Source organism: Actinia tenebrosa, unplaced genomic scaffold (assembly GCF_029948245.1).
Source record: "Actinia tenebrosa isolate PJP-AT-01 unplaced genomic scaffold, QUT_ActTen_1.0 PGA_scaffold7__59_contigs__length_16204524, whole genome shotgun sequence".
Lineage (NCBI taxonomy): Eukaryota > Metazoa > Cnidaria > Anthozoa > Actiniaria > Actiniidae > Actinia > Actinia tenebrosa.
Window position 1 is genome coordinate 13,080,969 of NW_028292584.1, and position 26,670 is coordinate 13,107,638.

Below are 26,670 nucleotides of genomic sequence, written 5' to 3' on the forward strand. Positions count from 1 at the left end.
AAAATTGAAGATTGGCATTAAACTAAACTAAACTAAAAAACTAAACTGAATGTTTTATAAGGATTTGTATGGGAAAATGCGCTGGATGGCAAAAGCTTACCAGCCAACACTTTCCCATACACAGCCTTGTAAATATTTGATTTCATATTTATAATGTCATTTCTTCTATAGTCAACATTTGGAGCTGATACCTCGCCCTCTTACTAAAGTTGAGGTGCTCTTTTCATTTCTGGAGTTCATTTTAACTCATTTGCTATCTTTAACGGGATTTGTTAGTGGAAGTCATCTATTACAGTACATGCAGTCTTTCAGAGTCAATGGCATAGTATCTACGACTTCCACAGGAAGCCCGTAAATACAAAAGGAAATCAAGAACTTTTAAAATGTTAACGGTAGGATACGTAGCACAACAAGAGCATCTGAATATATATAGTAGAATAGCAAGAAGGTGAACACTAAATTGGGTAGATATCGCATATAAAAGATTGACCTTGCGAATCCCCATAGAGAAGACTGCATTACATTTTAATTAGCTATCTTAAAGACTTCTATGGCCCATGTGCTGTACATAGATTAACACTAAATCATACCTTGATCTTATCTACTGCAGCATACGTAGGCCCCCCTTTTTCACCTCCAGATTTTGTTTGATTGTCATTCTTGTTTTTTGCACCCTTTCTCACTTCCACTGAATCATAAGCAGGATCGATATGTGATGGTCCATGATGAGCATACTGAGATGGAGAATAACCATCATTGTCTCTTGCCCCGTCTCTAAGTTTTATAAGAAAAGTTATGTTTGAAAGATAAAAGTGGTCTCCAATATTTTAACAAACTTATGATAAATACCGTGTTTCCTCTATAAAGCCCCCTGGGAAAATATTCTTTTTCAGTAAATTGGACTTGAGGCTTATTCAAATATTTTAAAATACAGTAATCAGGCTAATAACCATCAAAGGTGAAATATATATATATTTTTTATCAGAAATGTATTCTGCTTCAACTAGTACTACCACTCTTATCACCGACACCACCACTTATCTATACCTACCATTCCAACTACCATCACTATTCAGTAACTGTCACTGATATTACTGCTGTTATTCCTATGAGGACACATTACCAATCCTATTGTTTTTCTTAAATTAACAAAGTAAGTACTTACGTTACAACGACAACTTCTTCCACAACACATTCTAAGTGAATATTAAAAATAGTATTCATACATAGCCAAACAAAACATAAACTTGTAAGATGGGTGAAAAAGAAGATAGAACAAGTAAGCGAAAGAAAAAGGGAGGGAGAGGGAGAAAACAAACAAAAGAACACGCAAAAGAACAAGAAAGAAACTAGTGGACAATGAAGGAGGAAAGTTTAAAAGAAGTACGAAATGTAAGAGATTCGTAAAAAGAATACTTACTTTTCTTGTCCTTTTGTCTTTTCTTTTTGCAGTAACAAACAATCACCATGATTATGAAAATAAGTAACACAACGACCACGACAACGATAACTATAATCATTGCATCAGTTAGAGTGGGTGATGTTGTAGGTTCAGTCGACAGTTTTGTAATTTTAATTCCCGTCGTAGGGGAAGTTGTTGGAGCAAATAAACCTATGGTGACAATAAAATACTAATTATCGTCATTACCACCACCATCATCATCATCTCTTCATCATCATCATCATCATGGAAATCGGTAAAATTTTGCAGTGCATCGATGAGCTGATTCACTGTGATTAGAAGCCGTTGAGGCCCATACGTCAGTGGTATGCTATTTGCGTTTCATAACTCGATTGGTTGAAAAAATGTACAATGTTTACGGTCTGCCAATGAAATCGAATAAAATAAGTGGATCAACTCTTGATATAATACAAACTCGTTAAGTCATATGGTACTAACCATTCTGAATGCTGTTTAAGTCGATAATTAACCCACGAAGCTTTGGAGATTTTTCGATGACGGCGTTTTTAAGGGGCTGGAGATAATCAGCTGCGGCTCCCACGACGATAAGTTGAAAATTCACGATTACACTCCCTTGACTAAAATTTAAATGTCATAAAAAAGGAAACTCAGACAAAAATAGAAAAAAGGGAGAAAGTTACAGCTAAATATTGATTAAGAGTAAGGAAGAGTGAAAAATTAAAAAAAAAAAAAAAAAAAAAAAAAAAAGCTGCCATATTGGCTATCTAACAAAGGAATCTAATGAGGAATGCTGCGTTATTATCATACAACATGGCGGCTATACTCATGTCGTAACATGCACCCCCAGAATACGTCGGTATGCAAAATATATTTCTTCATTGTGCTAGAATTTCAAACGAGTTTAAAACGTCAATTCAACTGAAAAGACTGTAATTGAAAAAGCTATTTTTATTTCTTTGTCTTCATTAGGCATATTCACAAAATATTTTGTATATCCCGCGACAAAGAAGCAATTTATTTCTCACTAATAATTGTTCTTAAATTCCTAAATTCCTGGAAACGTTTTCCATGAATTACTTTGTGACAATATAATTTATTCGTTTTTTCCCTTTTATACATCGCGAAAACGCATTTGAAACAGCATGACAAAAACAACAGCACGGGCTTTCTGTATTTTCATGCGATTCAGCTTTTCAAATGTCATCAATTTTAGTTTAATTTTCGAGAACAAATCCTATATTTTTGTATGTAGTTGTCTTAAGTTGACTTGATTTAATGCAAAATTCAGCGCCGGCTATACTTCCCTGATTTTTCATGCCTTTCTACGTGTAACAACCCCATGTATACGTCATATTTAGCCAATCAGCGCGTATATTTATGGTCAACTATGGGTAAGACCAAATAATCATGTATATGGGATTTTTTTTTTGTTCCGTGTGTACTTAACAATTATTTTGTCAGTGTAGCTTATATAACATTGTACACGACAAAGATACGAGATACATCTTTGGGTACTGCTTAGGATTAGGTGATGCTTATCAGGATTAGGGTGCGGTAATACGAGCAACAAAATCGTTCAACTTGTCGCGTAATGTTCATTTTTACGTTGCAAGTTGCAGAGCGAATTTGGCTCGTATTATCCCCACGCGCACGACAAATTGTCTTTGTTGCAGAAAGTAGAAAGGGCTTCCACGTCTGCAACAGTAGCGCAGCAATTTTTTTTGGGGGAGGGGGGGGGGGGGGATGGGGTGGTAATACGAAAAAGTCACTCTAGCAGCTTGCAGCTTAACGATATTGCGCGACAAGTTGCACGATTTTGTAGCTTGTATTACCGCATCTTTAGGGAACTTACACAAATCCTAGTACTTTCACATCTTTAAAATACGGTTTTTCTTGGTATATATCTCGTAACTACAAGAAAAGGAGGAAGAATAAAAACAAATTTATACAAAATCAGTAATATAACGACAAAACAGAACATAACAACCACAGGAAAACAAATTGCAACTTCTGGGAACGTAAACTTAAGGAGCGATTACATGGAGCAGTTTTCTTCTGCAAATTGTCTCTCAACAGCGTTGCGAACCAAGTTGTACGAGTGTTTAAACGGTTCAACGGAGACTCAACGAATTCTGCTTTTCGCAAAGATCGCTGCAAATTGTCTCGCAATTTTTCTTTTTAATTGTGCTGTAGGTTACAAGATGCAATGCTCCATGCAACTTGTGTCGCAACGCCGGTGAAAGACAAGTTGCAGAGAAAATTGCTCAGTGTAATCGCGCCTTTAAGAATGAGTAAGTTTTTTGGTTATTTAGTTGGTTAGCGAGCGTCTCATTGTAACAATAATGGACTAAGTGAATGAATGAAGAATGAATCAATGAAAAATAAAGAATTAATATACCGGCAAAATACAACAACTTACTATCGCTGTTATTGTTTTTAGATTGATATCTTCGATGGCCCTTCTTTTAGTTCTCAGATTCTTATTGGTAATAGTGAAGGTGAAGTTCCAGGGTGTTGCTGGAACTAATAAAAATATGATGATAGCAATAACGATAGTGATGTAATCATAATAGTATTGTAATGGAAGCGAACGTTTTAATTAAAAGTGTACTGGGTATTTTCACTTTTAAATTGGGAATGATTTCTTTATAAGGAATTTAAAATAATCTAGTTATAAATATATCACTTACTTTCTTTGTACAAAGTGAAGTTACATTTGCCTGCTTTGCCACTAATTTCACAAATCAATTCCACATTGTTTGAGAAAAATGTCACTTTAAAGGTCCCCTTTTCATCGCTTGTATAAGATTGGGATGTCTTGTTTTTGCCAAGTCTGCAAGTGATTGACGGTCGTGGATTACCAGTGACATTTAAGGTATACTGTGTTCTGTTTATTAATATCGATGTCTGGCTTTTACAGATATCTGGCTCATCAAAATCTAAGACAAAAAAAGTAACGTGTCAGCGTGATAGGACTTTCGCAGCCGGGGAAAAACAACCACTGACGACGACAATAATACTATTAGAAATAATGATATATAAATAACAATAAAATAAGGAATCAAAATATATGAATGGTATGGTATGAAATTTGCTAAAATGGACCAGCAAAAACTAAAAACATTCCTGCCATTGCAATAAAAATAACCCATTTGTGTCACTGTTATCAATCTCGTATTAGCAACGCTATTTCTTTTATTTGGTGGCATGAAAAACAATAATTTCAAGAAGAAGAGTGACATTTCTCGATTCTGATTGGCTAACATTTTTTTCTTTGATCAGCTGGTCGGGAAATCAAGTTGGAATAGTTTGGGTCATTCTAGACTTCCAACAACTAATTAAAGCACCAACACTGAGCATTGCAACACAACAAGTACATCGTCTTCAGTTATTAATCAAGAAACATCTTCTAGGGCAATAAATGAAATCCAATTATTAGATCTTTTAATTACTCGAAGCATTCATTACATTACTATCAAGTCATTCAAAATAAAGAGCTTCGAGGCCGAACTAGCGCACCCAGCAATCAAGATAACAATCTTCCCGTTTATAGTTTTCTTTCTATTTCTTTTTTTATTCCTTTGTTTTTGTTGAGTTTTGAAGCACGTCCTGTAATAAATTGATTGTTTGAGCAAGACTCAGTTGAATTTATAAGAAGACCTACAACCAAAGACGACTTTGATCGCTTTGCTTGTGGAAATAAGTAATAAGAATGTGAGAAGTATTACATTGATGAGTAAACTAATAAGTGAGATTCGGCAAGCCTTATGCAGACGTTTATTCTATTATTTTACTTAAATCTGTCTTCCCTGGTTTCTTTTGATATAAATACATTGGAAAGTAATGTCATTTTCGCCTGCGAGCATGTTCAGTTCTAGATATTATTCCAGATCAAACATCAAGATTCAAATAGTTCCTAAAAAGGTTTTGACCGTAGATCTTCGAGAACCTTCCGAGAGCTAAGTCGGAGAAAGTAACTTTTACGTTCGTAAGCAGACGACGTAAGACGATTGATAATCGTTTAAATATCAATCTGCTAATATCTTAGTGAGTGAACGAGTCTGTCAGTCTCTGTCTATCTGTCTGTCTATCTGTCTGTCTGTCTGTCTATTTGTACCATTATTTGAATTTTATGATTATTAAAATACATCATGATTACAACACCTAATAAATAAAACACATACAAATTTCAAAATACATTTATTACACTTCTTTAACAACTAATGTATAAAAGAATTGCATTGGTGAAGCTCTATTTGCTGAGAACAAGAACGATACCTCTGAACAGGTTGGAACATTTTGGCCACCGAAGTGGCCATTTATTAATCGCAAAGTGTCAAACAATACTCAATGTGTACAAATATTCTAAGCATATTCACAGCAAAGGTGAGGCCAATACCGCCAAAAAGAGATAATTTCTTCTGGGACTTTGGAAATAGAGGAGGCTGGTGAGAACAACCATAGCGGTCACAAGAGGCAGTGTGGTGTGTGACGTAAGACCCTGTCTAATGAAGTTATCACGTGACCAAAAATGATTTAATCTGAGGATTCATCGAGTGTCGTCATATCACATATTACGGTGGGGAATCAAATGTCCTTTATAAAGTATTTTACAAAAGTTTACAAATAACTGATCATTTACAAATTATGTATACTTCATTTACTGTCTATTTGCAAACAAATTACAAATTATATATCTTAAAGATAAGTGTAGTGATTGCTTTATAGATAGATGCTTAAAAAAGGAAAGGTTTTGAACGACGCAAAACAAAGATCCAATACTCGATTCGACCAACAAAATTCAGGAACGTTACAAAGCCAACGATGAGAACATCATCGCCATCCATCCAACCAACCATGCATTAACTAACAGCTGGTAAAATCCACAGACCTCTTCTTTGATATCGAAAATAGCACACATCAGTCTAGAACTGAGTTTAGGGTCTACCAAATTCACAGATTGCTTCTGGTCAAGGATAATAACGCGTCCAGAACCTGCTCGGTACAATACAACACAATAAGCTTTATTAAAGGTTCCCTGGATGGATTCTTCAATTATATAATTCACAAAATTATCATAGTAAAAATATAAACATGAAAAAAAAAAAATATTGCCAACGTGAAAAGGCTAACTACAATTCAGTTCAAAATATACAATATATACAGATAGAAATGCCATCTACTGAGCCATATACTGAAGCTTTTTAATTTGGATTTGAACGTCTTATCATAGTTTATATTAGGAGTTGATTTTCACAACATCAAGCAGCAACTAGATCCTGCTTACGATCTTGAAGTCCTCCATTAAACAGCTTGGAAACGCCTGCATAGGACTCAACTTTGAAGAAGTTAAAGACTGATGGTAAGTCTTTTATGTACAGGTTAAATAGGCAATAGACCCAAAATAGATTTGAAATAAATATTATGTTTAAGAACAGCTGTTGATTCGTACTCGATGAGTTCTGTCAGTCAAATAACTTTGGAACCAAGTTAATACCAAGTCGGAAACTTTGACATTTCGTAGTTTCATTAGCAGTGTCTGAGGTTTGACACTATCGAATGCCCTAGTCAAATCGAGCATCAAGACGACTGTCATTTTTTTCTCGTCGATAGCCTTGTACAGATGGCTAGAGAAGAGAATCTCCAATGTTTCCGTGGTGTGACATTTTTTGTTCCCACTTCGATGAACAGAAAGCAAGTCGTTTGTCGTGATGTAACGAACAAACTGGTCGTGTGCTATGCGTTCCAACACCTTAGACAAGACAGGTAGTAGAGAAATGGCACGATTGTTGCCGGCGACTCCATGGTCCCCTTCCTTCTGATGGGCAATCACCTCGGCTCTTTTCCATTTTCCCATAAAACACCCCATTGAATGGGAGGCGTTAAACAGCCTCATCCGTCATGACAAGTAGGATGGGCATCAGGCACGTCTTGGAAACTCTCATCTTAACTTTAATCGTACCCTGGAGCCTTGTTTGTTGGAATGTTCGTGATGGTATTGGCTAATACATAGGAACCGCGATCGAATACAAACTTAACATCGCGATCCTCATTCTCTGCGGCGGAGCGATTGGGCGGGACTATGAATAGTAGATCGTAGTCTAACGCCAACTGCTGATCTTGGCGTGCAGCATTTAGAATAAATAAAAATAAAATAATAAATAGGATTTAGCAGTGGCATTTCCACAGAGTGGCTCTTCAATCCACTGAAATTCCAATTGGAATTTAGATGTCGATTTTTTTTTTTCTTTTTGAAAACCGGAGAACCCGGAAAAACCCTCGAAACACAGGAGGGAACCAACAAACAACTGATTTTCACCGACAGATGTGAACAATTCACTGAACTCATCGGCAATCTCTCCCGTGAGAACGCCAGGGCGGAGTGACCACACGGTTTTTCACCAAAAGCAAACAGACTTCCATACAGATGTTTTTTTTCCTCCATAGTTTCTTTGATTTCATTGCTGATTAGCTGTTTCTGACAGTCCGATTACCGACACGACCTCTCCTCGTATATAAGGCCCTTTAAAACCGACAGTCTCGGGGATCACACTAGATGTCTGATGACTGATTTTTTCGTAGATTGTCACGCAAATCGAATACAATGAAATGTACAATAGAGGGTATATTAAATCAAATGATTAACAATGAACCCAATGCAAAAAGGTAATGCCCTAATCTGCATAGTCAAATAGCCCAATTGGTTAAGGATTTTACAGGCAAACCACCTCAATCGTGAACACGTAGAGGTCATTAATGACTTTTTTGGGGATTCTTGATTTCATTATTCGATTCGAACATTCAGTAATGAAAACGAATCTTCAATATTCAAAAAAATAATAATAATTTGAAAATTCGTAAAAACTTGGCTTGTGACTCTTGTTTATAGCGGAAACAGAAGGTAAGTCATTAATATTACATATTCCTTGCACAAAAAGTTGTTTTTGCAATCCAGCTGCATATATGCTTGGCTTTTGTATGTGCCAGGCTTCGAAGATTCGTTTTCAATAATGAATGTTCGAATCGAATAATGAAATCAAGAATCCAAAATCATTACTGGCCTTTACGTGTTCACGCTTGAGGTGGTTTGACTGTAACACCAACTGAAAGACTGCACGTGAACACGTGAATTAACAAATATGCTCAGTTTCAAAGGTAATGAGGCAAATGACTGTAGATGTAGAAATATGTCAAAAGCACGAAAACGACGTTAATCAGGCATAGGTTATCTTTTTCATACAATTGCTTCTAATTTCGAAGCAATGTACCTTTTCAGGCATTTGTGCACTGAACACTGAAATTTTCCTGAATTAATAATGTAAGCGTGATGTTTCAAATGCTGCTTGTCATTACTTCAGCAGTGCAAAGGCAATACATGTTCTTTTTTTCACAGCTTTTTTTTTCGATCCATAAAAACGGTATCTTGAGGTATACTTACAATACACATCTAGGTAGTAACTCGTTTCTGCCTTATTACATTCCTCTCCGTTGCTCACTGTCAGATTATAAGTACCGGTATCACTCCTGTTGACTGTTTCAAATGTTACAGTGTTGTTATTCCACACTTGCTGTCCATTAGTCCATGTTATGTTTAACGGCTCACTACCAGATATATTACACCTCAGAGTTACATTTCTTCCTTCAACTGCTGAAGCATTTCCCTTTTCGCCTTCGTATATCGTACAATTACTGATTTTTGGTGGTTCTGCGTGGGAACATAAGAATTGTACAAATTCAAGTTTAAAAAAATATATTTCTACAAAATTTCGTGCTTAGCAATCGTATTTAAGCATGTTTTACATTCTACATCTCATTTGAGAAACACAACCAGAGAAAACAAGAAAACGCTTTCAATGTTACATGTATTTACATAACTAACCTGTAACGTTGATCGGAGCTAAGCTTTTGTTTTCACCGACTCCAATCTGGCTTTCAGGTTTACAGGTAAATCTGTTTATCCCTGTTTTGTCCAGCAGCACTTTGAATAGACCAGCATTGTTTTCCTGAACCCATTCCTCGTTTCGATATAAAGAGTACTTTTCAACGGGAGGGTTTGCATTAGATGTACAAGTAATGTTGATGAGACTCCCAAGACAAAATATTAATGTATTTGAAGAATGGCTGATGTTTGTGTTTTCCGGTTTGTCTACAAAATTTAATCAAGAAAAAAGAGATTAAACGGTAATGAACACTGAAATCATTTAAGTGCGGCTACGATTAACAGAGCGTAATCAACAAAAAATCCAGTTTTCAAAATTAAGTCGTAATGTTAACAATATCAAAATTATTTCTGAATAACTGACGGTTGAAAAAATTATTTGCACTTTTTTTATTTATGTATTTATTCTTTACATTTAGTTTTTTATTTTTTTATTTTTTATTTTTTGACATAAAATATTATTACTGAGCCGGAGAGTAGGGATTCTTTTACTCCATGTTTCATATGCAGTTAAATATCATCATACTACATGGATGAGCATAATCTCATAGAATTGACCAAAGAAAAGCAAAGAAAGACCGAAAAGAAAAGAAAAGAAAAGAAAAGAAAGAAAAAAAGAAAAGAAAAGAAAAGAAAGAAAAGAAAAGAAAAGAAAAGAAAAGAAAAGAAAAGACAAGAACGCACATACCTCACAAACATCCACAACAAAACTCAACCGACCGCATCACTCCCCACAAGCACATAATCCCTTCCCTAAGTGCAACGGAACATTACACCACATGAAAATAATACAAAACCATTTAAGGTGAAAAATACATTAAAAAAACGCGATTGTCAACTCGTGGGGGATATTAAATAATGAGAAAGTACACACGATTTTTGTGACTTTAGAAACAAAGGTGTAAAAAAGATAGTGGCACTCTTTAATTTTACTAATTCCTCTACCCAGAATATTATATGCTGACTCAAAAAGAACCTTGTGATACTTTCCAAAAACAAACTAATAGCACAGAACGTAGCCAATGTTATACTTACAATACACATCTAGGTAGTAACTCGTTTCTGCCTTATTACATTCCTCTCCGTTGCTCACTGTCAGATTATAAGTACCGGTATCACTCCTGTTGACTGGTTCAAATGTTACAGTGTTGTTATTCCACACTTGCTGTCCATTAGTCCATGTTATGTCTAACGGCTCACTACCAGAGATATCACACCTCAGAGTTACATTTCTTCCTTCAACTGCTGAAGCATATCCCTTTTCTCCTTCGTATATCGTACAATTACTGATTTTCGGTGGTTCTGCAAGGAAAGAAATTCAAAGAATTTATTATTAGAATACGAAATGAAAACGACCTAGAGTACAATTCGTTATTAATAGTAACAACTAATGTTTTAAAAGTTCTTGTAATTGCAAGAGCCTTCAGGCGAGAACAAATTAAGAACTTTTAAAACATTACGAGAACCTTTTTCATCACGAATTGTAGAAGGTCGTGCATATATTATTTATAGTATGCTCAACGAAATATTCGTAGCGAAGGTATTTATCTGTCTCTTTGCCCAATTTTCATCAATAAATCTAATTAAGGACAATAAAAATGCATAAAAAAGATTAGTTGTAAAGGTTTTAGTATTATATAAATGTTTGTAGATTAAAAACAGATATATAGAATTCCTATTAGTATAGGAAATCGCACGATCTTCTCGTACAATTTGGAAATTAATAGACACGAGTAATGTTTTGAAAGTTCTTTAATTGCACTTACAAGAACTTTCAAAACATTACTCGTGTCTATTAATTTCCAAATTGTACGAGAAGATCGTGCGATTTTTTGTTTATACTTCACTCAACAAAATTTCAGTAAAAAATGCGAAGCGACGCCGTTCATCTTTGTCTATTTGGCGGCCGATTTCCAGTCCATCGCGCAACTGAAATGCTTAAAAAAGATTAGTTCTTATGGTTTAAACTTTTATTTAAGTGTTTTTTAAGTACAAAATGATAGAAAATAATTGTTTTGACATTGTTTTGGCCGTGTTGCCATAGCGACTTAATTCGGTACTCCTACGGAGTACAATTAATGCTATAATTGTACTCCTCTCGACCAATCAGAGTCGAGTAATTTTGTTGAGTGTACTATAATGCGATTTATATAATTTTACCGAGTAAAATTAACGATTAATTGTACTTCTCTTGATCAATCGTCTCTATTGTCTTATAGGTTCAGGTCAAGCTTCGAACTTCACATGAGCCGAACCTAATTGAAACAATAATTAACAAGGCAGAGTTTCTTTGATGTAATAAGCATCGGCTCATGTGAAGTTCGACGTTTGATCTGAGTCTAAGTGCACCGAGTAATATTTTATCATACAAACCTTTAACGTTGATTGGAGATAAACTTTTGCTTTCCCCGACTCCAATCTTGTTTTTAGGTTCACACCTAAACCTGTTTGTCCCTGTTTTGTCCAGCATCACTTTGAATAAACCAGTATTGTTTCCCTGAACCAACTCCTCGTTTTGATACAAAGAGTACTTTTTAACGGGAGGGTTTGCATTTGATGTACAAGTAATAGTTATGAGACTCCCAAGACAAAATGTTGTATTATTTGGAGAATGGCTGATGTCTGTGTTATATGGTTTGTCTAAAAAAAATAAAAAAATAAAATTAAAAATAAAAAAAAACAAGAACAATTAACGTTCAAGATGCATACTGGGATAAAACTGTTATAATCACTAAACAATGACATCTTCAAGTATGGCTATGTTTAACAAAGTTTTTAATTTTTATTTTTTCCCAAAAATATTATAACTGAGGAGAGTAGGGAATACTCGTTAAATTTTAATAAACTCTAATCATCAAATACAGTTATCATGAACATTATCTAGAAAATCAAACGAAGCCAGATTGTTTGAATTTATTGCTAACCTTTATGCCTTGTAACAATTATAGCATTATATATAAATATATATATTTAATTATTTAATTTATCTCCTTTTTTGCTATAGTGGAAATTTACACTGTTGAATTTAATATTATAGTATTATCATAATATTATAGCCTTGTAGTTTTTTTCTTTTTTTTTTTTTTTTTTTTTTTTTGACCCTAAATGAAAATTACGACAGCCAACTAGAAAGCTTTAGCTCCTTTGGCTGTCGTACACTTACACCTATTATATTGTTAATTATATTAAAAATCCTAAATATTATTCAACTATATATATTCTTGTAATTCTATTATATAAAATTGAAAAAAACAGTGTAAATAAACTGAAATAAATTGAATTGAATTGTGAAAATTAATGCACGTATTTTAATTGTTTCGGAATCAATATTAAAAGCCTTTCCACGTTAATGAATTTAGCAATGTTTTAAATAGCTCGGGTCACTGAGCCATCGTCAAGTAAAATAGCAAAAAAAAAGAGAAGAAATATCGCATCTAGCTATTTCCTTTTGTAACTAATTGTATTACTTTACTTTTTTTTCTTGCACGCGCTTGAACACTATATAGGCGCTCCTGAATAAGGTATATAAATGTTTTTGAAAGTCGAATAAAAAATTATATCATTGCTATCAGTAAAAGCAAATGCATTAATAATCCTTTACCCAGCCAATTTTTATTGTCTTTTAATTATTTATTTGTTTATTTGTTGTTTGTTTGTTTATTTATTTATTTTTCTCTTAACTCTTAATTTGAAGAATAGGCGATTTTACTGATTTGCTGGTTGATTTATTAGATTCATAACTAACTGGCCCTGTCATTTACTAAATCACTGTTGCACATGACTTTCTTATTAACTTCACCTAAGTCTACACGTTATTTTAACTGTTAATAATTTAGCTGAACAATAAAACGATGATCATTGTCTCAGGCTTTGCATTAAATATTTTCAATAGCAATCTTTATGATATGAGAATGAGTATGACGCAACAATGAATGAATAAAGTAAGATGTCAATGGAACATTACCTTTAATAAAAGCTCCACTCTTGAAACATCGTTCACATGTACGCGATAGACCAGACAAAGAACGTTGAAGCAAAGTTTTTAAACTGATTGTTCGAGCTTGTTTTTTGCACAATCAGTATTCCCCTAGTGGAGTGGTGGTTCATTAAAACAACTGATAATGCAATAAGTTTCGTGACCCTTGTACAGATAACACGAACTTCGAAACTGACAAATAGGGCCGGGTTGTTCAAACCTGGATTAGCACTAATCCAGGATTAACTAGTACTCTATAGGTCTTATTGTGAGTTAACCCAGGATTAGCACTAATCGGGCTTTGAACAAAAATCAAGGACAAAATAAAAATCAAGGACAAAAAAAAAAAAAAAAAAAAAAAGATCGAACAATCGTCTTAAACACCAAAACAGCAGACAAAAGATTCTGACCGATTTTCTGACCCACTTTGGCTGCGTTCATAATGTATAGCTGAGGAGGAGGAGGAGGAGGAGGAGGAGGAGAAGGAGGAGGGGGGGGGGGGGAGCAGGTGAATTTGAGGAAGGATCGGGAAAATTTTGGTAGGAAAAAGGGGGGATACACAATTGTTGGAAGAAACTACAAGCCTTGCTTAGGGGGGACCGTATTTTTTGCATGACTTTAGGAGGGTGTTAAGATTCTGGACATTTCAGATTTTCCCCTGCCCCCGAATCCCTCCCCCCCCCCCCCCCCCCCCCCCCAAACCACTCTGCCAAACATTATGAACGCAGCCTTTGCTAGTGTGGTTTTTGGAATCATCCAAATTGTTTGCATGACTAAAGTAGCTCAAAATAATCAGGCGGCCAAAAGTCGAATTTGGAAAACTGGTGTCCATAATCAAGTGCCAACGAAATACCTTTTTTATAATAGAAAATTACGGTCTAAAGCATGCTTCATGGCGGCAATATGTAAACGAAACATAACTATATGAAAATGAAAATAAAGCAAGTTAGGGAAAAGAATTACCGCATACAAAATGCAACACTGCCTTATTGGGCCGCGCCGCAAACGTATTCTAGTATTCCTAGTGGTAGTGTTTCTGCAGTAGGGGCCGGTTTTTGGAGGAATTAGGGATTACACACTCTCATGATACTAAGCAATCTAATTATGTTTATTCTTATTCTAATTATGTTTCTTACTGTTTATCTTACTACTTATCCTATTCTCAAGGAACGTATCCAAGATCAATCACAATCTAAACTTTAAAAGGACTTAGACCTTTAAATATCTGTGGTCAGTAGTTACAAAAATAAAAGCAAGCATCATTTATATCGAAGGCCACCTGATGCTTGATATTTAAGAATATTGACTCCTACGTAAAGGCAAATGAGAAATCCGAATAGAGCAGAATTCTGGCTCATTCCGTAGATAAAATATTCTTCCAAAACCAAAGACCAGGCATAAAACACCAATTAAGTAAAATTAAGACAAATTAAGTGTGCTTTTTTTCTCTTCACAATATTACAACAAAAGACGAGTAATAAGAGGTGAACGTAAACCGATTTTGATCAAAGAGGATATCGGCTATTTCGGAAATATATATATCGGAAATAAAACATGAAATTAACATACTAGGTTTCCCACAATTCCTTGCAATGTATAAATTAGCATCACTTCTTCCTTTGTGCACATTTCCAACGTCATCAAGAGTATGCGTGACCCACCATCCCACCCCTAAGCATGATGTGGTGCGCAGCGCCTGCAGTATACATGAATTTTCTTGGCTACTCCATATCTTGTTGTATGTTCATATGTATTATAGGTACCGAGAATATATAACAACATAGACAATAAATGATCAGCTTACATTGTACAGTGACGTTACTTGTGCAAATACCCCGATCACCAACACCATTATACACAGAAACATTGTATGTCCCAGTATCTTGTCTTGAGGCAGTAAATGTCAGTCTGGTATTGGCGGCCAGTCTACTTCCATTAGGATGAGTCCAGATGTACTCATAAACACGTGGGTATCCTGTGGTGGTGACGTTTAACGAGACCTTGTCTGTTTCGTTAACTGTTGTTACATCAGGATGTATGGTACACGATGAAGGAACTGAAATCGTTAAAAGAAGCAAGCAAAATCGTTTTTTCCAGTGTTGATAAAGTAAAATAAGGTGCACGGGGAACATGAGAAGGTACATAGAAAACTAATTTAACAATTTATTTGATTGAAGGTAGTTTATTGACCTACATATTGCCCGATTTCCATATTGCGGCTATTCTCTCGATAAGCGCGTAGCAATGAAAACAGTCAGTGGTAAAATATCTACAACTCAGCACATGCTAAACTAAGGAAAGTACATTTAAATGAATAATACGGTATACCAGTACGGACGGAAAATTCAATAACAAACTCATACAACTGGAATTCAGTGGATGAAGAGCCACTCTGTTGAAATGCTACTGTTAAATATTATTATCGATAGTTTATTCATTCATTTATTTTATTTACCACTGTTGTTCTTATACAACCTTTTAAGCAAGGACTCACTGATGGACTAAAGGACTAATATTTTAATACACTAATACAATGGTGTTCTTTAATCCCATGCACCCTATTATACACAAAGACCATTAATGCAAACTCTTCAATGAAGTAGAGGTCCCTACTTATATGGAAACGGCAAATTATATAGTTAAAAGGGTCCATCAACTAGGTGCATTGATCAGGACAAAGGTGGTTAAATCCGTTGTTGACAAAGTACTAAAATGCAACGGCGAAATGAATGAACTAAAACATAAGCAGTATGCATATTCTCCAAAAACCCAAATGCTATTACAGTGCTACTACACCAACCAAGAAGGACGACTATGTATTTTAACAAAAGAATCGAGTACAAATTTTCACAATTTTTCCTCTAAAATCATATATTTTAATTTATACAAATGTTGTGTATCATCAGGAACTCATGAACAAGAAACAGTTTGAAATCCCCAATTCACTGATTCATCTGTTATTCAGCATAAAGAAGGTGATTTGTGAATTTGATTTAACATTTGTTTGGGTGGCCATGCTTAATGTACATGTAGTTGCACTGTAATACATAAAATAAATTAAATTGACAATTACTGTGTGCTGGACAAACTAAGATAACGAGAACAACGTAAAATAAAGTTGGCCAATCAAGAGTGTAAACAATAAAATCAAACTTGAACCAATCAGGAGCAAGCAATAAAGCATCATTAATATGATATATCTCAGGAAAAAACTTAGATGTTATCAACAATGGTGGGAATAAGTGATCATGATTAGCTGAGGTCAATACGTATGTTACTGATTTTGCTCTCTCCTGATCAGGCTAAAGTTTTCGTTATTTTAAATTTTGTTCAACTGGTTCTGGTTAGTGTGCACACAGTAATAATTACTAATCCACAAGAGATTAAGATATACATGATAATACATGCATTATTACTTACATTGTACAGTGACATCACTTGTGCAAATATCCCGATCACCCACACCATTATACACAGACACCTTGTATGTCCCAGTATCTTGTCTTGAGGCAGTAAATGTCAGTGTGCTATTTGCGGTCAGTCTACGTCCATTAGGATGAGTCCAGATGTACTCATAAACAGGTGGGTTTCCTGTGGTGGTGACGTTTAGCAAGACCTTGTCTGTTTCGTTTACTGTAATATTTTTATCAGGATATATTTCACACGATGAAGGAACTGAAATTGTTAAGAATTAATAAAGTAAAATTGTGAGTGATTAATTAAGTGATTAACTTTACCCATTCTAACCATCCCCTCTCAACTAACAAATTAACATAGAATTTGGAACATTGAGTTTCTCAGGGCTGTAGCAAGGGGTAAGGCTAGGGGGGTGTCCACTGCCTCCCCCCCCCCCCCCCCAATAATTTTTCAACTGCTTTGCATAATATTTAGAATGTCATATATGACAAGGGGAATCAGAATTTAGTAAAAAGAGAGAATCCAAACAATGTAATTTGCAATCTAAATTCCAGTGTGGGCAAACAAACCAAAAATGCGCATGGTGCAATAAATACATGTAAACGTTTGGCTGTCTTTAAATATACATGAGAATGGCTCGAGAGCCCCTCCAATACATTTGACCTTGCTGCGGCCCTGGTTCTAGAATACATATTTATTTAGCATCATCATTATTACTATAGAAAAAAGGTATAAACTATTAAAACTAAAATTATGATAGAGTACAAACACTATAAGTGTGTAACATAAATACCACTAAATACTGCTAAATTATGCTAATCCTATTGTTTTCTATTGTTTAATTAGCACTATTTACTACTAAATAGTGCAAAGTGTTACACACTTTTAGTGTTTGTACTCTACTAGCTATGTAAAATAACTAATATACCAATATATAAGTTAAGCTAGATTAAGACAGAACACAGAACACAGCAAACAGTACATGGTAAGCAAGGGGGTGTACAGACAAATGAATAAAAAATCACTACTGATGCAGAAACTCCCACCATTTAATATAAACCCCGTCCGTCCGTCCGTCCGTCCGTCCGTCCATCCATCAGTCAGTCATGCTGAACACCAAATCAAGCTAGTGAAACAGCATTGAAGAGGGAGTCAAAGTCCCCACAAACTTAGTCCAAAACTAATGCAGCTTAAAAAATAACAGTATTGTATGCCTTGCTTTTGAGTCAGAATATTTCTTTACAGCCTTTGACTATTTGATCTATATTAAGTCTACAGTACATTTATCTATCAGGTGGTTGTAGCTTAACCTATTATTAGTGTAAGTAATTCCTGAACCTTAAAATCATTGTGACAATAGTCTGTAGCTTACAAAAAAATATTAAATAATGAAGAAAACATGAAATAAAGAAATTGAACTGGTCAGTGGAAAACTGCCAATATCATCTACTTTTAAAATTAATATAAAAAATTCCTTTGGAGACATTAAGCTACAAAAGTCGACTTTGGGCAAGTCTAGCATAAAGCACATTTCACCACATGACAAGCATAGAAAATAAAATTCAAGATTTTCTCTTTTTTTCATTGAATGCTGACATTATTTTATTTACAATTGAATTTTATGCTAAAAATGAGTCATTTGCAGCTGTTTCTGAGTTTTGAATTTAATAGAAATTCTTTAAATACATATTTTTTTTGCTAATTTGTATAAAAATAGTACCTAGACCTCTGCTATAAAGGTTAACTAACTGCATCAGATAACTAAATTCACAATCTTATTTTTTTGACTACTCTCTTCAGGAACATATATCAAATGACATTCTATCATTATGAAAGACCTGTCCAGCTTCTTTCTAAGAGATAAATAATGCATGAGCTATGAAAGTTCTCTTACGTTGATGTTAATAACTGTTGCATTAGGTTTTAATCTAGTTCAAAACACATATTTATTTTATTACATTATAAAGAAACATTATATTAAGTTACTGCCATGCCATCATGACAGGGGTCCGTATATCAAAGACAATAAATAACGTCTATCCAAATAAAACCTAGCAACGAAAGCCCAATTTCTAATTATGTTAAAGAAAAAGAGTATTTCACTTGACCTTATAATATTATATACATGACATTATATGTATATAGTACACAACAAATACAAGATAACAGACTTATAGCCATTACTAGACACTCATCATATCAGTCGGGCAAACTTATTTCGATTATATTTTTGAATACTATGTTTAGAGACTGACTTGTTCGACATTGCTAATGAAATAAAAAAATTAATCATTTTTATCCAAAATATTTTTTTAACCATTATATTTCTTATTTTCTAATCTTTTTGATGCCTACAATCTAGATAACTTATCTCATTTTATCAATCTTTCTATGAGGGAATGCACACCCTTATGAAAATATAGACCCTCCTGTCTTCCGCTCCCCAGGCAATGCTGAACACCAAATCAAGCCAATGAAACAACATTGATAAGTGACACATATATATATTACATTACTTTTTATTATCGACAAGTCTTATTAATCAGCAACAGCTAGCAAAAAGAGAGGCAAAGTCTCCATGCACAAACTTAATTGTCCAAAGCTAGTGTATATGCTGAGCCTTGTTATTGAGTCAGAATATTTTATGCTTTACAGTCTTCACAATTCGATCAATCATCTGCAATTGTCTATCAGGTGGTCGTATGTAGCTTAACACAGTGTAAGTGTATGTGTTACTAGACCATACAATGATTGAAAAAAAGCCTGTACTGTAACTTATAGAAATAACAACATAAAAGAAAGAAATTGAACTGATCAACAGAAAACTTCCATTATTATCTTAAACTTTTAAAATAAAGATATATCTTCCATGTAGCTAGGCTTTCATGAAGTGAAAAGTGCACACGAGAAATTAGTTCTCGCTTCAATTAAATAATAATAAATTCCTCCGGAAACAAGCTAGAGAGGTTGACTTTGGGCAAGTCTAGCATATTAGCGTATTTCATGTCTTGACAAGTATAGAAAATAAAATTTAGATAACACATGATAGACAGCACTGGTCTCTTTTCACCGAGTGCTGACATATTTCATTTACAATTTAATTTTATGCTAGAAATGAGTCATTCTGTGTAGCTGTTATCAAGTTTTAAATGAAACTGAAATATTTTTACCAGGAGGGGAAAAAATGACATTGAGTTATCAATTTTATTTTCTTCTCTTAATTATTTCTTTGCTTTAAGTTGAAATTCTGAGACCCAAAACCAAGGTAGCGGTCCTTATTATTCAAATTGCATGCAACTGCCCTTGATGTAGTATTGTGAAAGTTAGGCATCCATATTAATAAACTTTACAAAATCATATTCAAACATATTATGCAAAATCCCAACCACCCATACTATGTCTATCACAGTATGTTTAAAACATAACATAGAGTATTTTGCAGTTAATGTAGAAACCACTAAATCTATACTGATTTTCTGATTTCTTTTCTTCCAACCAAGTGTTTGGTAACAAACAAAAAATGAAGGATATCAAACAGGAAGTTATAAGACATTGGATGATTTGTATATGAAATAGACCTAACAGCTGGATCAATACAGGTCGTCTGACTCAAGATAAAAACAATACCCTACTATATATATAAACATGAAATATTTGTCATGCTACATCATCATTATAAATATTGGTATGCTATATCTTGATGTTTAAAGTAAAGAAATTGTGTTCCTTAGTAAGTTAAAACTGTAATTGGTAGGTAGTGTTAATCTTATTAATATGTGCAAATGAAATGAATGCACACTAGCTACAATCTTGAACAAGACTGATGTGTTTGTCACAAGTCTAAACAAGTGCTAAACAAGTAAAAAAGTCAGTCCAAATGAATACTTCCAGAAATTATCCATACACATCCCACAGAGGAATTTGAAATTTCTGAAGGTTGGTGGGGGGAAGGGGTCAGAGAAAAGAACAAAAATTACAGAGTTTGTATGGGAGAAAACTGGAATTTCCGAAGGTAGGGAGGGTAGGGAGGGTAGGGAGGGTATGGATAATTTCTGGAACAACACAACATGGAAAAAATGTGGTCTAGGCCAGTATATTCAAGACCTAGGGCAAAGTTTTTCCCTATCTGGAATTCCTAGTTGGTAAATTTTTTTTCTTCTAAAGTCTGTTTGTCCAATCACACCAAAAATTAGAAGAAACCCCAAACAAATGTTCTCCAAGACTGAGTGCCCCCCCCCCCCCCCCCACTTAATATTCTTTAAAAAAAATAAATATACTAATCACTAGCCCTTACAGGACATTTGTCAAATGGCATCCCAGATATTATAAAATTGATATCATAAATTTGTCAAGTGGTCATAGATTTGAAACATATGTACTTTCAAAAATAACTATTTGTAACAGAAACAAAACAAGGAAATTATATTTTACTTGAAAATACTAAACACAAATGAAATTAGAATACAGAAGGTTGTGAGTTCGATTCCCATCTGGAACTTGGAAATTTTTCCTGATTTCCTGTCTTTGCGCACCAATAAAATTTCTCATAAATTTGTACTTGGTACAAGCCTTTTTGATAGAAAATCTCTTGGCTATGCATACTCTGAGTTCGTTGTGATAATGCTGATTTAAACTGTCTGAGGGCTTCATGATGCCCTACAGCACTTCATAGATGGACATACAGCTGTAGGAAATGGCTCTCTAATTTTTTCAGTTTTCTAAAAACCTCCAAAACAAGTGTTGTTTTTTTTGTGTAACAAAAGTTTCAGTACTGGGAAATGTGTAGTTACAGAAATTATCCATACCCCTCCCCAAACAATAGAGAAATCCCTCCTGCCCCAAGAAATTCCAATTTTCTTCGATACAAATTCTATCATTTCGTTCTTTCTCTGACCCCCCACCCCTCGTAAATTCCAAATTCCTCTCAAACTACTGGCTTCGCCTTGGGAAACAATGACGTCTCAGGTCCACATAACACACTGTTTTCCTCGGTTCCAGTCAATAAGTGTTACTACAATTTTTAAAATCATTTTTAACTCGTGGATACGCGAAGCGTAGAAACGAGTTATTGTGAGGGGTCTGAATATGCAAATGTCTCACTCGCTCACTCGCTCACTAAGATGTTAGCAGATCGATAATTAAACGTTTAGCGATTGTCTTACGTCATTTGACTACGAATGTTACACGACACTAGCAAGCACAAAGCTCTTATACCATATAGATTACTTTGTTATTTTATATGAGGAAACGAAATGCTGATTTTCCATGTGGGATCAGTTTCTAGCACTTGTAGGGCGCCGTGGGGGCCCACTGTGCATGCGCACACTCGCACATAGTTTTATCTTCGAATTATTCATATTAAAAGAATCAAGGAAAGATGCAAGTTGAAATAAAATTATACGATTAACACCTGAAATAAAATTTCAATGACTTAGACCTTTTTTTCTTATGTATTTTAAAAAGTAAACAAACACGCTTATTAGGTACAACGTGATTTTTCAGAAGACTCGTAGATCGAGCCGGTTATCGAAAAAAGCTATTTTAATTAGAACTCAAGAAGAGAGTCTGCTTTCAAGCTCTGGAGGACTTTATTCTCCATACAGACAGCTCAAAGTCACGGCGGTATTCAGGAATAAAATCTCACAAACTCGATCGAGCGAAGTTTTAATATTACTGATCAACAGTTGTATTTACTAGAAGATAATATAGGTAAGTTGTAGTGCTTGGGAACGAGGTTATTCCGGGTGAAAGCCGGTTGTAAAAAGTTGTATTTACTAAGTGACTTCTTAAGAAAATAATCAATGTAGATGTACGTAGATAGTAGAAAAATAGTAAAAGACGAAAAAAAGAACAATTCCAATGGAGTTTTGAAGGAAGTTCGGCCAGTTTTGTCCTTTAAATAAGCAGTTCTGAATAAAAAGTAGATTGATCGCCACGCATTACAAGATTACAAACAGCCGAAGCAATGCTCAGATTGTATGTTGAAATGTGCGAAGGTCTAACGAGAATTCGCTCCAATAAATAATCATTAATTTACCGACTTGGATGAAGACGAAATAAATATCATTTCTAAATGTATTTCTATAAAATATTTGCTTAGTTCACAGTGTAAATAAATAGTTTCATTTGAAGTAGGAGCCGTGACCCCTGAAGGTCAAGATAAACAGTAATGTAAATCAACACGCATAACGCAACGCTTTGTGTTGATCGTCCCGATTGTATCATAAACGGTCGATTATCTTGTATATTCAGTTTTGAGCTCGTAGGTCGAATGATTCCTGGAATAAAACACACAGCCCGCTTTGAAACTGAAAACAGAGAAAGCGTTTTCAAATAGATCTTCTTCCAATTGTACTGTATACTTGACTCAGTTGACTCTATCGCGAAGTCGTAGTCAAGTCGTCTTTCGTATTAATTGAAGTTCAGACAATTTTAAACTCCAAACTCAACAAACTAGCGAAGAACTAGAAGCTAAAAGGAAAATAAAAAGGACGATTACTCATCTTACTAGATAAATTGAGCATTCAAAATATTAAATCGAGCGAAATATTTGGAATCCGTTTAAGAATGTCAACAAACTTAAAGAGGGCACAGGAAGACCAATCTTCGAAAAGTGCAACAAGTATCCACGAGTTCGCCTAAGGGCCTTTGATTATAATCTGTGTCCGAAAGTTGCACGCTTACATTTGGTCAATCAAACTTATTAGTAGGTACCTTTCATATTTTTGACTGGCGGCAGCGAAAATCAAATTTCAGCGTGCAACTCAGAGACAACGACGGTCCGTGTAGGTCCGTGTAACACTCCACAAAGAGCTTTTCAATTTAGTTAGCGTGAATTGGAAATATGAAATTTGCCTGATTTTTGAACTTTTCATTTTTTACGATCATGTCAAAATTCGAAAATTATCTCATCAATGTCAATTTTCAATTTTCGAAAAATTAAAAATCAAAATATATATTTGAAATGACTTTTCGATATTTTGATTTTGTACTCTGAAAACGAACTTTGGAAAAATATCCTGTAGACAGGGGGAGGTGAAGATTAGGCGGACTGAGGGTAGGTGGGTCCACTAACAACAACAACAATAATAAAAAACATAGAGGGAGGGGAGGCACCAAGAACCCACCTACTGACCGGACTTTTACGGCACGAGGTTTCTAGTTCGTAATCGTATCATCCCGGCTTCGACTATACTACCTAGGCCACTTTGGAAGACAAGTATGGAGCGTGAGAACGCGATAACCTCATTGGCTAATGCTGTTATCAGTTCATCTCCGTCTAGCTTTACTGTTATCTGATTGGTGATTTTTGATTTTTCCTACCGTAGTCGTGCCGATGAATGTCTCTCAAAGAACAGAAGACTTGTAGATTCCTTTCAGAACATCCTCGTTGTAATCCATAATTCTCGGTTAACAACACTCCAACTTCACGAAGCGCATATCCAAAATCTTCTATAAGCTGTTTGATTTCGTGCTCATAAGGATCTAAAACACTTCTGCTTGAAGCCATGTCATTCAAATCAGTAAAGCTAGACGGAGATGAACTGATAACAGCATTAGCCAATGAGGTTATCGCGTTCTCACGCTCCATACTTGTCTTCCAAAGTGGCCTAGGTAGTATAGTCGAAGCCGGGATGATACGATTACGAACTAGAAACCTCGTGCCGTAAAAGTCCGGTCAGTAGGTGGGTTCTTGGTGCCTCCCCTCCCTCTATGTTTTTTATTATTGTTGTTGTTGTTAGTGGACCCACCTACCCTCAGTCCGCCTAATCTTCACCTCCCCCTGTCTACAGGATATCTTTCCAAAGTTCGTTTTCAGAGTACAAAATCAAAATTTCGAAAAGTCATTTCAAATATTTATTTTAATTTTTGATTTTTGAATTCGAAAATTGAAAATTGACATTGATGAGATAATATTGGAATTTTGACATGATCATAAAAAATGAAAATTCAAAAATCAGGCAAATTTCATATGTCCAATTCACGCCAACTAAATTGAAAAGCTCTTTGTGGAGTGTTACACGGGTCGGAGGTGAAGGGTCCGTGTAACACTCCACAAAGAGCTTTTCAATTTAGTTAGCGTGAATTGGAAATATGAAATTTGCCTGATTTTTGAACTTTTCATTTTTTACGATCATGTCAAAATTCGAAAATTATCTCATCAATGTCAATTTTCAATTTTCGAATTCAAAAATCAAAAATTAAAATAAATATTTGAAATGACTTTTCGAAATTTTGATTTTGTACTCTGAAAACGAACTTTGGAAAGATATCCTGTAGACAGGGGGAGGTGAAGATTAGGCGGACTGAGGGTAGGTGGGTCCACTAACAACGACAATAATAAAAAAACCATAGAGGGAGGGGAGGCACCAAGGAGGGTGTTATAACAACATGTAAACCTTGAGAGAAAACCATGGAAGAATTTTCGACCAATTTGTACCATGATGAAAGCGGAAGTGGAGTGTTACACGGACCAACGACTTCGCATGCTTATGAGAATTGCAGTAAATATGAGCTTACTTTGCAAAGACAAAAACAAAAATTAAAATCTACGACGTATCGTAACTCACCGTTCACGATCAGCTTCGTGTAACTTACAGAAAATTTCCTGTCAGTGTTCAACACAAATATAATGTAAAACATTTCGTCTGCAGCCCTTAGGTTCCTCAATTCAAACGTGACGTTTACGATATTCAAAGAAGATGTAACGTTCAATTCCAGATCACCAGTTCTGTTAGCGAGGTAGATGTCTTTTCTTCCTGTTGGTTCGATTAGTCTTATTACTTCTTGTTTTCCAGTATCAGTTTTCTCTTTGTTCCTGTGTATTTCCACAGTATCCCAAGAGAAACCAGAACCAACATCAACAGTCCAATTCAGTCGGGCAGCTTCACCTCGAACGAAGTTTACTGAATCTTCTGAATGTAGCCAAGTGAAAGCTGCATCTACAAGAAAAACAAAATCCCATACTTTAGTTTCGAAGCAGTAGCTGAAGATCTTAAATCGCATTTTCAAACTATTACCTGAGCTCTGACAAAGAAAAGTAGAAAAAGCAGCGATGAATACAACATTCATATTAATTTAACTACGAAAATATACACACAACAGTTTCACTTTCATCCCACGGGTAGCTTCTGGCAGCGACTTTCTAAACATGGAAGGTTCCAAGAATTATTCATGTCAGTCGTGTCCAGTCGACTAGGTGCGTCACGTTAAAAATAAACATCAACGTGAGCCTGGGGAAGAGGAAGTGCCTGAATTTTAAAATATCTCTTCTATTTGTATTACTTACTAGTACTTTAGGTGATAACAAATATAATTTCTGGACCATAACTCAAACAAAGTTTCACAAGTAGACAAGATGGAATATTCACTGGCAATTCTCGTAATACTTTCAAGCTTTTTGATATTCGCAGGTTAGTAACTGACTAGATAGTTGTCAATCGGTGTAACATCAATTAATATAAAAGCTAATCAACTATTAGAGTGCAAACTACGAAAAGCCGAGAAGGGACTTCAGACTTCAGAGATAATAATTTCAGAGATAACGATTTCAGAGATAATAATTTCAGAGATAATGATTTCAGAGTTAATAATTTCAGAGATAATAATTTAAAACTTATTATGCAATGACATCAAGTCTTTGCTTCGTCTCCTAGATCGATGTATGCAGTACGAACTCCGTTATAGCCCCTATTTTTTGGTAAGTGAAAGTCATTCATATCGGAGCTATATTATCGGGTGTTCTGCATTTAGATCATACAATACCATACTCGTTTAGAGTGGATGCCAGTGGATACTCGGTAATATATATAGCTCATATGCTATAATTAAAATTCATTGAATGACTTTTACCTGACCAAAACATAGGGGCTGTACAAGCTCGTGAACAAGGGATTATAAAAGTTCAAAGTGAAA

General features: G+C 34.9%; 2 protein-coding genes across 2 annotated transcripts in view; one reads left to right on the top strand and one right to left on the bottom strand.

Moving 5' to 3' along the window:
* Positions 1-584: 584 nt before the first annotated feature.
* LOC116292008 (hemicentin-1) lies at positions 585-25,935 on the bottom strand. Its single transcript, XM_089040604.1, has 15 exons — positions 25,776-25,935; positions 25,326-25,697; positions 16,759-17,013; positions 15,143-15,394; positions 11,736-12,002; positions 10,398-10,664; positions 9,303-9,569; positions 8,862-9,128; positions 4,114-4,362; positions 3,843-3,946; positions 3,276-3,334; positions 1,901-2,040; positions 1,421-1,612; positions 1,166-1,196; positions 585-774 (listed from the first exon to the last, which is right to left on the bottom strand). The coding sequence occupies exons 1-15, from the start codon at positions 25,825-25,827 to the stop codon at positions 585-587; spliced, it is 2,964 nt and encodes a 987-aa protein (XP_088896730.1). The 5' UTR covers positions 25,828-25,935.
* Positions 25,936-26,032: 97 nt separating this feature from the next.
* Positions 26,033-26,670, top strand: part of LOC116292003 (hemicentin-2-like) — a 33,084-nt gene continuing 32,446 nt past the window's right edge. Inside the window, exon 1 of the mRNA XM_089039822.1 lies at positions 26,033-26,168. Coding sequence (XP_088895948.1) covers positions 26,114-26,168 — 55 coding nt within the window. The 5' untranslated portion in view covers positions 26,033-26,113. The remainder of the gene's footprint in view (positions 26,169-26,670) is intronic.